The 15,090-nt window shown below is 42.7% G+C and overlaps 1 protein-coding gene across 1 annotated transcript; it reads right to left on the reverse strand.

The window, feature by feature from the left end:
• On the reverse strand, nt 1,026-7,858 carry LOC8069545 (RNA-binding protein 8A). Its single transcript, XM_002457800.2, has 4 exons — nt 7,519-7,858; nt 3,816-3,952; nt 2,445-2,590; nt 1,026-1,422 (listed from the first exon to the last, which is right to left on the reverse strand). The coding sequence occupies exons 1-4, from the start codon at nt 7,781-7,783 to the stop codon at nt 1,392-1,394; spliced, it is 579 nt and encodes a 192-aa protein (XP_002457845.2). The 5' UTR covers nt 7,784-7,858; the 3' UTR covers nt 1,026-1,391.

Here is a 15,090-nt window from a genome sequence, read left to right on the forward strand (position 1 = left end):
GGTATGATTGTCTAAAGGATTTCCTACTCAAACAAGAGTTTGAGATTGGGAAAGCATATCCCACTTTATTTACTCGCAAAGTCAATAATGATATTTCTATATGCCAAATATATATCGATGACATTATATTTGGTAGTACTAATGCGGACTTCAGTGAGGAATTTAGTAGGATCATGACCAAGAGGTTTGAGATGTCCATGATGGGGGAGTTGACATACTTTCTTGGATTTCAAATCAAGCAACTCAAGACAGGCACATTCATAAGTCAAACCAAGTACACCACCGACATGCTAAAGAAGTTTGATATGGACAAGGCCAAAACCATGAAGACACCAATGCCCACAACCAGACATCTTGACCTTGATGCAGACGGCAAGGCCATAGATCAAAAGGTATATTCATGATTGGGTCTTTGCTTTACCTTTGTGCATCTAGACCAAATATTATGCTTAGTGTGTGCATGTGTGCAAGATTTCAAGCTAATCCGAAAGAATGTCACCTCATGGCTATTAAGAGAATTTTTCGGTATCTTGTGTTCACTCCTAATATTGGCTTATGGTACCCAAAGGGCTCCACTTTCACTCTACTTGGCTATTCCAATTCGGATTATGCCAGTTGCAGGGTAAAGCAAAAGAGTTCTAAGAAACAACTCTATTGCCCTTTCCACCGTTCGTTGAGGCCTAGTCAGCTGCCTGCCACGGTGACACCCCTGCCGCAGCAGGCACCATGGCATGTCACAAGAGTTTGGCCGCCCCCAGAAGATTGGCACAGCCAAACGGGTTAAATTAAAAAAACAGCATATTGTTTTTAGATTTACTTTTAAATAGGATGAAAAATAAAAAATCATAATGTCACAATATGAGAGGAAGAGGCACCTTGCCACTGTAGCTAGCCATCGTAGCTCAACTGAGCTCATGAAGCAGCGATGTTGGATCTTAGCAACTTGCCCCCGAGCAAGAAGAATTTTGATACATTTCCACCATCTGGAAGCATGGCCGAAAGTTTTTATGCACCAGTAGGAACCATGATTTGTTCATCATAAAAAATAATTAAAAAAAAGGTAACCATGAATTGACATTACATTGTCTTCCTACACGTGGCACAATGGGCGTGCGGTAACACAGATAACAAAAAAGGCGAGGCATCCACTCCAGTATCACAATTACAACCAGAGACTAATAGTGCTCATGGCAATATGGTATATTTGAACACACGCCCACATACACCAAAATAGTAGGAAATGACATACAACACTCATACTGCATAAAGTTGAAAACGGAAGCCAGACCATCGTGCATCCAACTTTACTCACGTAGTTGAGAAGCAAAGCCTAGAAAACGAACAATATTCATCACATAAGCACTCCCTGTGATTAGGTGAAGAAAGCAAGTTCAGTATCTTCTCCTGACAGGGCTCCTTGATCTGCAAAAGGTACGATAAGAATGTTAAGTGTAGCTACGATAGGAAGAACAGACATGATTACCATGAATATACAAAATAAGTACAGATACAAATATATAAATACCAGTAATAGCACGTCCACCAAGTACTAATAGCATAAGGAAAACCATCTGTGCCTACTAGAACTGTTTCATTATATTATGTGATTAATAAATTTTGGTTAAACAGATTTGTTGTTAATTTTTGACGGAACCTAGTCGATAGCAGCTTCAAACACATAAATTTCCCCTTGATGTGGCTACAGATTAACAAATAATAGAGAGCACATGATCTAGAAAGAGATATAACTAAGGGCCAGATTGGCAAGACTCTGGCTCCTATGAAAAGGGCTTTGACTTTTGCAGAGCAGCTTCTCTAGTGGAGCTAAACTGTTTTGAAAAACTGGTTGGCAAAAATGACTAGTGGCAGTTTTGTTATAATCTGTGCTTAGTTTGTGAGAAGCCACTGTTTCACCACTCTGTCTCCTCTGTAGAAAAATAGCCCTAGCTCCTCCAGGCTTCTTCTCCAGAGCCATTTCTTGATGACCATTTGGAGCCAAAGCCGCACTAGAAGCCCTGCCAAATGAGCCCTAAATAAATAAGAACCCCACCCCCCCAAATCCCCCCCCCCCCCACCCCACAAAGCACCACCACTAAAAACATACTGTAGTTTTAACTGATCAATGTACAAATGATTGTGACCCAAATATTACTATGTCAAAATAACAAAATCAGAATACTAACTGGTGGACCACAAATAAAAACATAATAAGAGAACAATGTCATTTAAAAACCAAATATTCGTTCGAATAAACCCCACAAATATTCATAGCAAACATATTTTTTCCTATAGGAATTTCATGAATTTGAAATTGAAAGTATGAAGGACAATAAACGATTTGTGGGCTAATCATCTCTTTTTTTAAGAACTTGTAGATTTGATCCCAAACCATCCAATGAAAATGAAATGTGGAATGCACTTTGATAATATCAACAAAGACAGACCTCCAGCGAACATTTCTTCGCTTAACTGGGCCACTACTAAATGCCCAGTCAACATTTATTATCTGTGTAACAAGCTCAGTTCCATCCATTGCTTTAATTGCAGCCTGTGCTTCATCAAAGCTCTCATATTCAACCAAAGCATATCCCTGCAGAAGGTACATGGCAAAGAGATAAAATCCATAGATCTTTTCTTATGTAATTGGCGATATTGTCAGGTTGTATACAGAAGCTAAGAATGCTTCATGTTTAAGAGAGTAATGAACTATTGTAACTTCACCAAAATGGAAGCAAAAGCATACGTGAGAGAAAACTGATAGGGTCTCACATTCATTGAAGAATGCAACATATTCCAGACACAAGTAACAAGACATACTCGTAGATCTGTTTACATGAATCTCTCCACGGTCCCACCGCACCTCTCTCCCCATATGCATCTCACTCTTGTCGTCTACATGTTTCCAACCCAAACCTAACACGAGACCACATTTCCAATGCAAATCTAACACGAAACCACAGTATGGAGTCACGATTGTTGCATAAATCTCTAAGCCACAAGTCATCCAGATGACTATGCAATGTAGGACGTGTTTGCTAGTTAGAATAATTAGCTATCAGGATACTAGGATACCTAGGACACATGGAAGGACCACCTAAAACTTTCTGCACTTTCCTATCTAATACCATAATAGCCATGAGAAATTAACTTTTCAAAACTGAAGGCAGATATCAAAATCCTTCTTTCAGGAAAAGTAGAACTCAACATGAAAATCATAATCCCAGCTTAAGCCAAAGAAAGTAAAAAATATAGCATCCATAATAACGAATTAATAATGTAACAAATGGCACAACACAACTCATTAAAGACTTATTCCTTAAGCAGCATTTATTTCTAGCTGCAGGGAGTTTTCATCTAAATGATCAGCACACATCTCAGCACTACTAAATATAATATCGCTTAAGCAATAGCATATTCCAGACTATCAAGTTAGCTTACTCTTTTGGTATCAACTCCTATGTTTAAAATAAAACCATTCATTCTTGAACTGTCTGATATTTGTCAATTTGCTCAATGATGCATGATAAGTTAACACATTAACTGTAACTGACATCCCAACCTAAAGAAAACATGACTGATAAAAGGGGAAAATTTTGTAATCCTATATCAACCTTGTAATCTAGCTTATGTTCTAGAAGCAAAGTAATGGTATTTGCCTTGCACACTTGCAGCAAAATGAAAACTTTGACATAGAGAGCTTCTAACTCTTGTATAACCTTTCTACAAAGATTTGCATTTGTAATTGTTCAAAGATTTTACAGCAACTTTAATTGGAAAGAGCAACAACCAAATGCAAAAAAAATGTAAATACTTACTTTGACAAACCCAGTACGACGATCTAAATTCAAATGAAGGTTCTTGACCTGCCCAAATTCCCGGAAAGCATTATGGAGATCATCCTCCTGTGCTTCTTCATGGATGCCAGTTACCAAAATAATCCACCCCTCAATAGCTGCAAACACACAGAAAAGAGCACAAATACATATGAGCTAAACCAATAAGGTCAACTGTCTAAGTAGTACAACTTCAACCCATAATATATAGTTGTGGACACAATGATGCTTTGTCCTTGTTTAGTGCGTAAACTCATATTTACAGTTTATGAAGAGACAAGTGAAATGCTATTGCTCGCAGTAAATCTGCCTATGCAGCCTTCTTTGTGGGTTCCATCAAGTTTGGGTCGTGGAAAAGGATCTGGAAAACTTGGGCTCCCCCGAGCTGTAAGTTTTTCATTTGGTTGGTGTTTCACAACCGGGTTTGGACAGCTGATCATCTAGCAAGGAGGAATCTGCCCCATCCTGAGGCATGTCCCTAATGTGATCAAATGGATGAAACAATAAATCATTTGTTAGTGGGCTGTGTTTCGCTCGGCAAGTTTGGACCCTGGTTTGCAACAGTTAGGGCTGCTGCAGTTGGCACCACAGCCTGCTGTGACTCTTTTCTCGGGGTGGTGGAGGAGGTCAACTGCTGCTATCCTCAAGGAAGCGCGTAAAGGCCTCAATTCTTTGATAATTTTGGTGGCCTGGAGATTTGGAAGCATCGCAACACTTGTGTCTTTGACAATAAGAGGCCAAGTGTTCAGGAGGTCCTTAGGGCTATTAACGCAGAGGGAGGGCTCTGGTGCTCAGCGGGAGCCTCCAAACTCTGGGAACTTGTATTCAGGTTGCTGCCCTCTGGAGGTTAAACTCGGAGGCTGGTGGTTCTTTTTCTGTTCTTTGTGTGGCGAGTCTGTAACTTAGTGTCCTAGGTGTGGGGTGTGTGAGTTGGGTCTCGTTGACCCGTGTACCATTTTTTTCTACCTTAATGAAATGACGCACAGTGCGCTGTTCGAGAAAAAAATGATATTGCTCAACTGCCCTTACAACATGGAGAAAAGCGGATTACATGAGGTTGCAAACCAAAGAAAAAAGCATGCACACCAACTTCAGGATATAATCATTTGACTGAGATATTATCAAAAACTGTTAAAATGAAATTAAACTGACAATGAATATTTGATAGATAGCATGAACTTTAAGCTAAAGAGTTTTAGCCAATACCTAAAACTTTGTACAATGCCTAAAGCTTTTATCAGATGAGGCTCTCAAAAAATTAATAATGCAAGTATCTCAAAATACAGCACTTAGTTACTAAACAATTTAACCAATGCTTAGTCGAAAATAGTATAACCAGTGTGAAACACAAGACTGAAAGAATGATTAGTGTGGTAAATGTAACTTGTTGCACATCAGGCCTCTAATATGTATCTCAAATCAAACAACAGGAGCGATGTAGGTTTTAATGGGTTGGCCGGTTGACCCATTAACCCAGAACCCGAAGTCAAGAATTTGGTGTTATTACCAGTTGGGTTGACCCACTAATACCTAAAACTTTGTACGGTGCCTAAGCTTTTCTTAGAGACGAGGCTCTCAAAAAAATAATAATGCAAGTTGTTAAGGTATAATAGTCAGGGTATTATTGTAATCTCCCAAAAAAGTAATGATACAACTTGTTAAGGTATAATAGTCAGGGGTATTATTGTAATCTCCTAGTCTAGGGTTTCCCACGTGTGTCCCTCATGTTCCTCATGTACTCTATATATAGTCCCCATTGGGCCTCGATACAATAATCTAGTTGAGTCACTCTTTATTCGTAACATGGTACCAAAGCTCTAGGTTTTTTATCCAGCCACCACCCTTCCATTCGGTGGCTGCCCTGGGAAGATCCATCTCTGTTCCTAGGACAACCCTCATAGATCTTCGATTTTCGTTTTCTTTTTTGTCGCGTCCAGTAGTCATGCAGCAGCAGCAGCCGCAATCCATTCATAGCAGCTCATACTTTGTCAGCAGTCATGGCCGCGCTCCTCAACCAGCCGTTGTCCAATTCTTCGCCACTGCCAGCCATCCTCTTCATCCGCACTGGCAGACAGGTCCGTCACGAGTCTTCTCCATGCACGACGAGGTGGGACCTTCGTCCGTGCCTGGTCGTGTGGTTTGTTTGCAGATGCGGCTGTCTGCGACCCTTCGTCCACATGCCCATCACGGATATCTCAGTCATCTCCCGTCCGCTCGCAGAGCAGACATCCCGCCTCCGCTCCATCTTGGCTCGTCAGCACCCATCTGCACGGCCCTTCATCGCGCCACCACCTCCGTCTGCGCAATGCCCCCACACCACTTCTCATGATAATACAGATTGCTAATGATCCTACGGAGCATGAGCTTACAAAGCCTATCGAGGTTGATGCCTTCTTCACTCGGTCTCATTGTCAAACCATTGCTCTTCAATATGTGCCGTCAGAGTGCAGTTGGTAGATTATTTTTTCACTAAAACACAAACTAGAGAGCAGCATCAGCTTCATTTACTCAAGCTCGATCCTCTAGTTCCACCCTAGTTTGAAGGGGGTGCTAAGTGTATGAAGGCCCATCTACTACAGGTCCATATGGCTCATGAGGCTCTCTATATATGGTTATCTCCACTAATGGAGTAATTCGTTCTCTCAAAGCCACATAATATTAACAACCTGTAGCTATGGGGAGTTATGAGTAAAATGCATGCTGAGTCCATAAACTTTTGGGGCATTCCCATCTAGGTCCTCGAACTAAAAAACGACTATCCTGATCTTCTGCCGCCAATACCAAAGGTCCAAAACATGCCACAACAGCGTCAGCATCTGACATGGCCATGCCACAGTGGCGGCTAGACACTAGGGCCATGCCAACTTCTCAAAAAAAAACCCACCCCTTTTCTCTTTCTACTCCGGAGTCCATCCTCTCTCTGTCTCCCCAATCATGTTGCTCGTGCTCTCTTGCGGCCACAAGCAGACGGAGGCGCGTGTCCTCGCCGTCCTGGCAGGCGTGCATGCGCGGCGACCACCCGGTGGCGTCCCTGTCCCCTCCGCACAGTACACAGGCAACAACACGCGGCTGAGGTGTCTCAAGGGCTCAAGGCACGACGAGGCCGCTTGCCGGTGTGCATGCGTGGATCGGTGAGGTGGCCCACCGACAACCTAGTGAGCGCGGCCTGCACTAGGTAAGAGCACGACATGGCTTGGCATCGCGACGCAAGAGCACGACATGGCTTGCCCTGTCTGCTAGTACTCCGCCTGGTCGCCCATGTGTGCGCTGATATGTCCACCAGCAATCCTCCGCCAGTGATCCTGCCAACATTCTTGCACGGCATGATCCTGCCAACATTCTGTCTGTCATCCTGCTAGTACTACGACGCGTCAGTTATGAACCCTAATGTGGGACGCTTTAATTTGTTACTGCCAAATCAGGAAACAAAATAGCAGCCTTTCGTAGCTAAATAGGAGTAGCTCAGCATAACCAACAGGAAACATATCGAGTTCAAAAATCAAATCCTACCAACGACGCAAGATCGCGGCATCTGCTTGAAACACAGCTAGACCCCAGGACTCCAACCACCAGAGTCAATCCAGCCAAGAGCAAAAGAATAACTACCTCAAAATCATGTCAAAGACCAACGCTCTAAGGTCGGAGGGATGGAGGGGAAAATGAATGGAGGCCCAGAGAATCTTACATCTGAGGGGTCCAGGGCCATAGTCGGAGCCGAGGGAGTCGAAGTCGGAGCGGCCGGCTAAGGGCCGCGAGGAGGAAGGCTCCTCGCGGAATCCGCGGCCTTTGGTCTTGCGCGCGGCAGCGGAGGAATCTCCGCTGGCCGCGATGGTGGAGCGGAGGCGAGGGGCGGAGGCCGGGTAGGCCTCGAGGGCGTCGTCGTCCATGAGGTCGTCGTCGTCGGAGTCGAAATCGACCACATCCACGTCCCCTGCGTTCGCCGCAGCCATGGCAGCCTGGCTAGCTCGCTCCAGACGGGATGGGTGGTGCGGCGGCGGTTGTTGGCCTTGTTTACTTCTATAAATTTTGTGAAAACGATATTGCAGCACTTTCATTTTTATTAGACAAATATTATCTAATTATAAACTAACTAGGTTTGAAAGATGTATCTCGCGATTTACAGACCAAACTATTTAATTAATTTTTTATTTTTATCTATATTTAGTGTTTTATACATGTGCCGCAAGATTTGATGTGACGAGAAATGTTGAATTTTTTTGGATTTTTTGGGTGAACTGAACAAGGCCTAACAAGCTGGCCTTCTGGTGTCGGCTATGCGTGAAAATCTGGAATGGCACCCAAATCTGAAATCCGTGGTATTGAGGCCTTAAGATGTAAAATTTTTTAAATTTTGATACTATATCACTATCGTTTGTATTTGACAAATATTATTTAATTATAGACTAATTAGATTTAAAAGATTTATCTCGTAATTTACAGATAAACTGTGTAATTAGTTATTTTTAATCTATATTTAATGCTCCATGTATGTCCCATAAGATTCGATGTGATGGAGAATCTTGTAAATTTTTGGATTTTTAAATGTATCTAAACAAGCCATGAGTTCCTACTCTTGCTACCAAATAACCAATTTTTATACTAAAACTACACGGATAGTAACAATATTATAAAATTAAATATTATCATTAAAGTGACCTTTAATCTAAAACATAAAATTCATAAAACTAAACTAGTCATGGAGAGCACAAAAACTCAATTATATATTTTCGTGACGCGGCTAAAATAATATTTTATATTAGTAGAAAGAAATCTCTTATATTTATTTCTTATCAACAACTAAGCTCCCATTATAATGTTGGCCACGAACCAATTTCATTCACCTATAGGATTCTCAAGATATTCATCAAAATCCATCCTAGTCAAGTGTGGGATCACTCAGTCATAGAATCAAAAGTGACCTGATTGCCAAAAAAACCCAAGTTAGTGGCATAGAGATGAATTATTATCTAGTCACTTATCAATCATGCAATAACCACACACATTCAGCAATGAGACACTTGTCTCTAGAATGAGACACCAACGAAATTGTTAACGGCTCAGTGGAAGTTATTCCGAAAGGGAAGAAATGATGGGGCCATGCAGCAAAATGTTATCGGGGCGAGGTACATCTCTTCTTCTCTTCTATAACTAAAAGACCCACATTATTGTTTTCATCTCTCTAATGGCACCACCCATGTGATTTACCCTGCTAAACACCCAACGGTACTACCACCCACCCATGACTCTTGCCCGCATCTCCTGCCTCCAACTAGTTGCTAAGCCTTGAACCCCGAGCTCCCTCTGTCCCTTGCTCCCCACTCCTTCCCTTCCCCTCCATCCGGCGCACCAGGCTACCAGCGTGATCCCTTGAGTCGATCCAACACACCTTGACACAGGCATGATGCCACTGCGGAGAGTAACATGACACCCTCGCTACTAGCCACCCCCGGTGGGCATCCTTCGGCTCCAAAGCGATACCCTCGATTCGGCACACCTAGCTGCTGGTGCGATGCCTCTATGACTTTGGCTCCTTAACTTGCTTCTCCATCTCCGCATCCCCTTCCTCCGGTCTAGGTATCCATCAATTAAATCTGAATTTTTCAATGCACATCAATTGATTTTGAGTGACAGTAGCAACAAGCGAGGTGCCTAGCAATCTCTGAGTTTTTGGAATCTCCAACATGCACCAACTGAGCTGCTGAAAGGTCCAAATGGCTAGAGGGGGGTGAATAGCCTATTTAAAATTTCTACAAATTTCACTAAGTAAGAGAATTACTAAAACAAATGGCAAAGCAATTCTAGCACTAGCTCAACTAAGCTATGCAAGCCACCTATACAAACTAGTACAATGCTAAACACTAAACCACAACAACAAGAGAAGGCTATCTACACTCCTAAACAAGAAATTATACAAAAGAAGCTAAACAACTAGCAAGGTATGCAAGTAAGTAAAGGAGTGGAGAGTAATTGTTATACCAACAATGTAGAGTAGAGATATATCCAACCAATCACTCACAATCACAATCACAATAGATAATCCTCGGCAAGAGATGACACAAGATTTTTTACCGAGGTTCACTTGCTTCCTGGTAAGCTAGTCCTCGTTGTGGCGATACAACCACTTGATGGATCGCGAGCTAATTGGCAATCCAATGCCAAACCCTCAGTGGGTGCCGCACATCAACTCACAAGATGTGATCCTCCAAGCCACGAGCAATCCACTAGAGTAGCCAATTGCGATCTCCCGCGGGGAAGGCTCAAGAACCCCTCACAAATCACTTGGTGAGGCTCGAAATAATCTCCAATCACGAGCTCAACACCTCCACTGCTCCAAGCCGTCTAGGGCATCGAGAAACACCCAAGAGTAATAAGAAGTCCACAGCAAACTCAAGAATCAAGTGCCACTAGATGCAACTCACTAAGCAATGCACTTGAATCTCACTCAATCTCACTAGGATTAGCAATCAAGCAAGGAGATGAATGGAGGGAGTGTTCTCTAGCTCAAAGTATGTCTCAAGTATGCCAAAGTGCAAGAACCCATCCTCCAAAGTCGGCCACCTCCTATTTATAAGCCCTCTCAATAGATAGAGCCGTTGACTCTTTCACTGGGCAAAAATTGTGGTCATAGGACGTGTAGTAGGGTACCACCAGATGCTCAAGCCCTGCGTCCGGTGCTCTAAAGTTAGCCACGTGTCAACCTTTTGAATCTTGCGCGTCGATTTCTAATGGCTACTTGCAAACCACCGGGCGCAGTCAAGTGAGCACCGGACGCGTCCGGTACTCACCAAACCCATACGCAGAGAGGGTTGCAAAAAATGCTGGATCACCGGACTCACACTACCGAACGCTTCCTGAGCGTCCGGTGCTCTTAGTCAGAAACCCTGCTGAAGTCAAGCCACACCGGACGCATGAACAGGGTCTAGCTCGCATCTGGTGCTCCCTTCACCTCTGCTAGAGACAAGAGCGCACCGGACACTCAGAGGCAGTGTCCGGTGCCTCTGAGGCCAGTATCTAGTGAGTGTTTCCCACGACTTCCCAAAGAATTATATTGGCGCAATAGAAAATATGCTTTTCATTTTCCATCAACCCAAACCCCTCTCAACCCTAGGAACTCCACCTCCTTTGTATATGTGCTAACACCACCAAGTGTCCATCACCAAAGTGCATGTGTGTTAGCATTTTACAAACATTTTCATCAAATGAGTTAGGTTAGTACTTTACTAGATCCTAATGCATATGTTCAAGATATGGACCTAGTAGCACTTGATTCGAGAGATGGCCGTGATTTCCCCTCTTGATAGTCGGCTATCTATCCTAAACCTGGTCAATCACTTTTCTACTCATCTTAGACTGGCAAAAGCAAAACCCTAAGTTTATACCTTTGTCTTGATCACTTTACTCCTTGTCTATCACCATGATCTTTATTCCATGCTTCATCTCTTTGTAATCATGTGGCCATCTTTCCATTCCACCATGCACCTTCATCACATGTGTTGCTATGCCTAACTCAAATCACTTAAATATAAGGCATTAGCAACTTGGTGTCATTAATTACCAAAACCACACTTGGGCTTTCAGCTGCTCATGAAGGTGGACCCGATATTGCCCATTACAAGGCACTAAGGCAATAATAGGGTCAACGAAAGATAAGATATAAACTAAACATGTGTCTCTAGAATGTTTTTTCATCAAATCTAGCACAGTCTAGCTAAAGGAAGTTATATACATATGTTTTTTACCACTAAAGGTCTTGTATAAAGTACGGTAAATGAGTATTCAAAGTACAGTTGTTGAGACCGTTTTTGGGACACAAATCGGGATAGTCAATAGGGCTTGAATCGGCAGTAAAAAAGGTGATGTGTCTGGCCGATATAGAAGATTGCCGATAGCCGATGATGCCGATGATAGAACAATAGGAGGGAGATGTTTCTAAGTTTGGTGGTAGTTTCCGATCATTGTCGATTACTGATGATTGCCGATGCCGATGAGGAAAGAGATGTAGGGCGTGTGCCGATGAAGACAATGGTGGTATGCCGATCACCAGGATGGATAGGTAGTTATTTCCATATTTGTTAGGGTTTATTTTATGTATGAGTTCTGTTTGGTTTGGAATTAAAATCGTAGTCGTATACGGTTGTAATTCTTTAGGACAGGGTATAAATATAGGCCTAGTAGCGATGTAAGAAGACAATCAATCAATATCATACACAAGTTTTTACATCTACAATTTCATCTACTTTTCGACAACTTCGTCAACTCTCATATTTTTCTTTCTTCTACGAGTTCTTAAGAATTCATTGAGTTATACTCGACGAATTCTTGAGTTCCGCGTGAATACCTCTTGGCCGTGACATCTGGGCACATCGCTGTTGTCGGGACCAAAGTGTTTAAGTTACCACCTTTGTCGATTGCTATGTCAAATCGGCTGACATGCCTTAAAGTTTAAATCGGGTATCAACCCTTTGTGTTTGCAGATCTATTTTTGCATCAACACATCTTTTGGCACGCCCGGTGGGACCAATCTATCAAAAAAATCAACATGGCTACTGCTGATCTCGACACGGAAAACGTCATTGCTGTGATGGAAGCTAATCTCAGAGATGAGCAGAAGTAGGCTATGGCAAGGGCTATGGAGGAATACAAGCAGCTCTGCTTGAAATCCTTTAGCGTCAACAGGAGCGGTGAAGTAATTTAGAAGCAAGAACTGTCGATGCCTCGGCAGGTTACTTTCGACGCCAATCATGGTAAATTACAAGACATGGTTGACAATGCTATTAATTGTGCTTTGATCAATCAATCCAGTGTGTTGTCCAATACTGTTTACAATGCTGTGGCTAGAACTTTTAAAGAAGGATAGGCACCACAATTATATGTTGGCCCGGCCTATCATCAGCCAGGGTTGTCATCGGTTACGGCTCCATCGGCTCCTCCGGCCGTTGGGGGTACAGAAGCTACTTCTCCTCCAAGCACATTGGGGTTGACTAATGGGCAGTCTACACCGATGAGGCCTAATCCAATGACATCAGAGGGATGGGTTCAGCTTAACATAGATCTATCGGCATCGGTAATATCAGGATCTGTATTTCAGAATTGTCAAGTTCCTCCCAATTGGTGGGGATATGGTATGCCTTTAGAGTTTTTTGTAAATAGTTCTGGAACATCTCAGGTAACTGGCTTAGCAGGAAAAGCTCCTATAACATCGGCACCTCCAGTTTCGCCGATGACTCAAATTCCTTAGTATTCCATAGCTACTACTGCAAGGCCTGTTACTGGGAATTTTCAAATGCCAACGTTCTAGATGCCTAATGCAAATTCATCGGTAGATGTTGACACTTGCTAAAACCACTTGAATACTAGGTTGTCATCCCCATCATGGCACTAGAGTGTACTATGGTATTTATACGCACATAGATAAATCCGCAAGCGCACGGATATCGTTGTAGCTTTTACCCGGTTAAAGGTTTTATCGTATCCATAGGGAAACGGGAGAACCAACTACGCTCTAACTTAACTAAGATAGAAAGATAGGTGTAAATACGAAAGATGTGTGGGGTTATAAACCCCTATACCCTTACGGCTAGACTTGGGCCAGGTGGCTTGTGTTGACGGTTCTTAAGTATTAATTTTAATTATCAAATAAACAAGAGAAAGGACCAATATGCAACCAACACCTAGAATTAGGGTTTGATCTGACAGGATTCCACGAGTTTTGTTGTTTATCTGTTTCTGCAGGGGGTTATCAGGAAATAAGGAAGAAAGGCCCACATGTCGGGATTACATAGAGATATCAACGCACCGCACGATTTTCTACCATCTAGAAGACTCCAGAAGCCACGGGAAGAAGACGGAGGCCGAAAGGGGCCAGGCCCAGGGCGCCCGCCCTGGTGACCTGGGCGCCTGCCCCCCTCTAGATTGCATTCGGGACTCTCTTCGTACGGGATATTCCACCGACCTATTGGATCAAGGAAAACATAGTACCACCTCGTCTACCAACCCAAAAACGCATAGAAGGGGAGGACTATATAAGGAGACCCCCCTGGCCCCTGGAGAAGACATGAAGAAATTATCATAGAGATTGAGGGGTGCCCTCGAAGGAAAACCTCTTCTCTAATTAATATTTCTTTTTAGGCTTAGCAACCAATGTAAGGTAGAAATAGATCTTCTAGTTTCTACTAGATTGAGAGAGATAGAGTGGAGGTGTAGATTGGAGGAAGCCCGGCCTGTCGGTGTCTACTCCAAGCTTGTACCTGCGGGATCAAGTTCTCCTAACCCGAAGCTTGCTACTAGGATTCTTCAGTATTTCGACTTCTAAATTCTAGTAAGTTCTTATTTTATTGTTCTCATGGTTTATGAGTTTACTTTAATCTCTTCGCGTAGAGTTTAGAGTAATCATTGCTGGCGTAAACGTGGTGTTTAGGCTGGGGTACTCATAGATATTCCCTGACTAGCTGGACCGTGGTAGTAGTGAGGAACGTGACAATTCCGAGTTACCTTTGTAGATCACATCTCATTAGCAGGAAGGATAGGGTTTATAGGTGCGGGTTGAACATCCTTTGTGGTGTCTAGATTCCGTTAGCCTCCCCATTAGAACAATAGATTATCCTTACCAAGGTTAGAAGGAGACTACGGTTGCAGTCTTCTCTATTTATCACTCACATCGAAAGACATTCTTTGTGCCTAAAGGTTAGTAGTAATAGACCGGTTAGTCAGATGCACTCTTTCTCCTAGTGGTAAAAAATAAATACGATACTCTGGATAATTTCCCGGGTGAAGTGCTCACCGATATCCGTGCGCTTGCGGATCAATTCCTTATTGCGTTCCCAAATATCAACAAGCATTTCTGGCGCCGTTGCCGGGGAGAAAGACGGTTGCTGAGATAACCTGAGTCTTACTATTAGCTTGTATCTATACTTTTATCTTTTCTTATCTTTTATATTCTTTATTTATTTTCTTTATTTTTACCTTATGGAAAACCAAAATTCTAAATCGATCCATGAGTCTGCAATCCCTTCAGCAACTGACCTTTTACCATGGGAATCATCACAGCCTATCCAAACATCCCAGTATAAGTTAAGTTCTAGGTTGATTGCCATGATTCAAAACCTATCTTTTTCGGGAAAGGAAGACGAAAACCCTTACCTTCATATTAGAGATTTTGAGCAAACATGTGATTGTCTTCACATTGAAGGCATTTCTGATAAAACTTTACGTTGGAAGCTTTTTCCTTTTTCCTTAAGGGGAGAAGCTAGACAATGGT

The sequence above is a fragment of the Sorghum bicolor genome, chromosome 3 (genome assembly GCF_000003195.3).
Source record: "Sorghum bicolor cultivar BTx623 chromosome 3, Sorghum_bicolor_NCBIv3, whole genome shotgun sequence".
Taxonomy (NCBI): Eukaryota; Viridiplantae; Streptophyta; class Magnoliopsida; order Poales; family Poaceae; genus Sorghum; species Sorghum bicolor.

Bases quoted from the DNA above. Each gene is read 5' to 3' on its own strand.
- LOC8069545 (XM_002457800.2), bottom strand. From the start codon at position 7,783: ATGGCTGCGGCGAACGCAGGGGACGTGGATGTGGTCGATTTCGACTCC. The intron at 2,591-3,815 runs GTAAGTATTTAC...TACCTTCTGCAG, and splicing joins GTCGTACTGGGTTTGTCAAA to GGATATGCTTTGGTTGAATA. The intron at 1,423-2,444 runs GTCTGTCTTTGT...TACCTTTTGCAG, and splicing joins CGAAGAAATGTTCGCTGGAG to ATCAAGGAGCCCTGTCAGGA.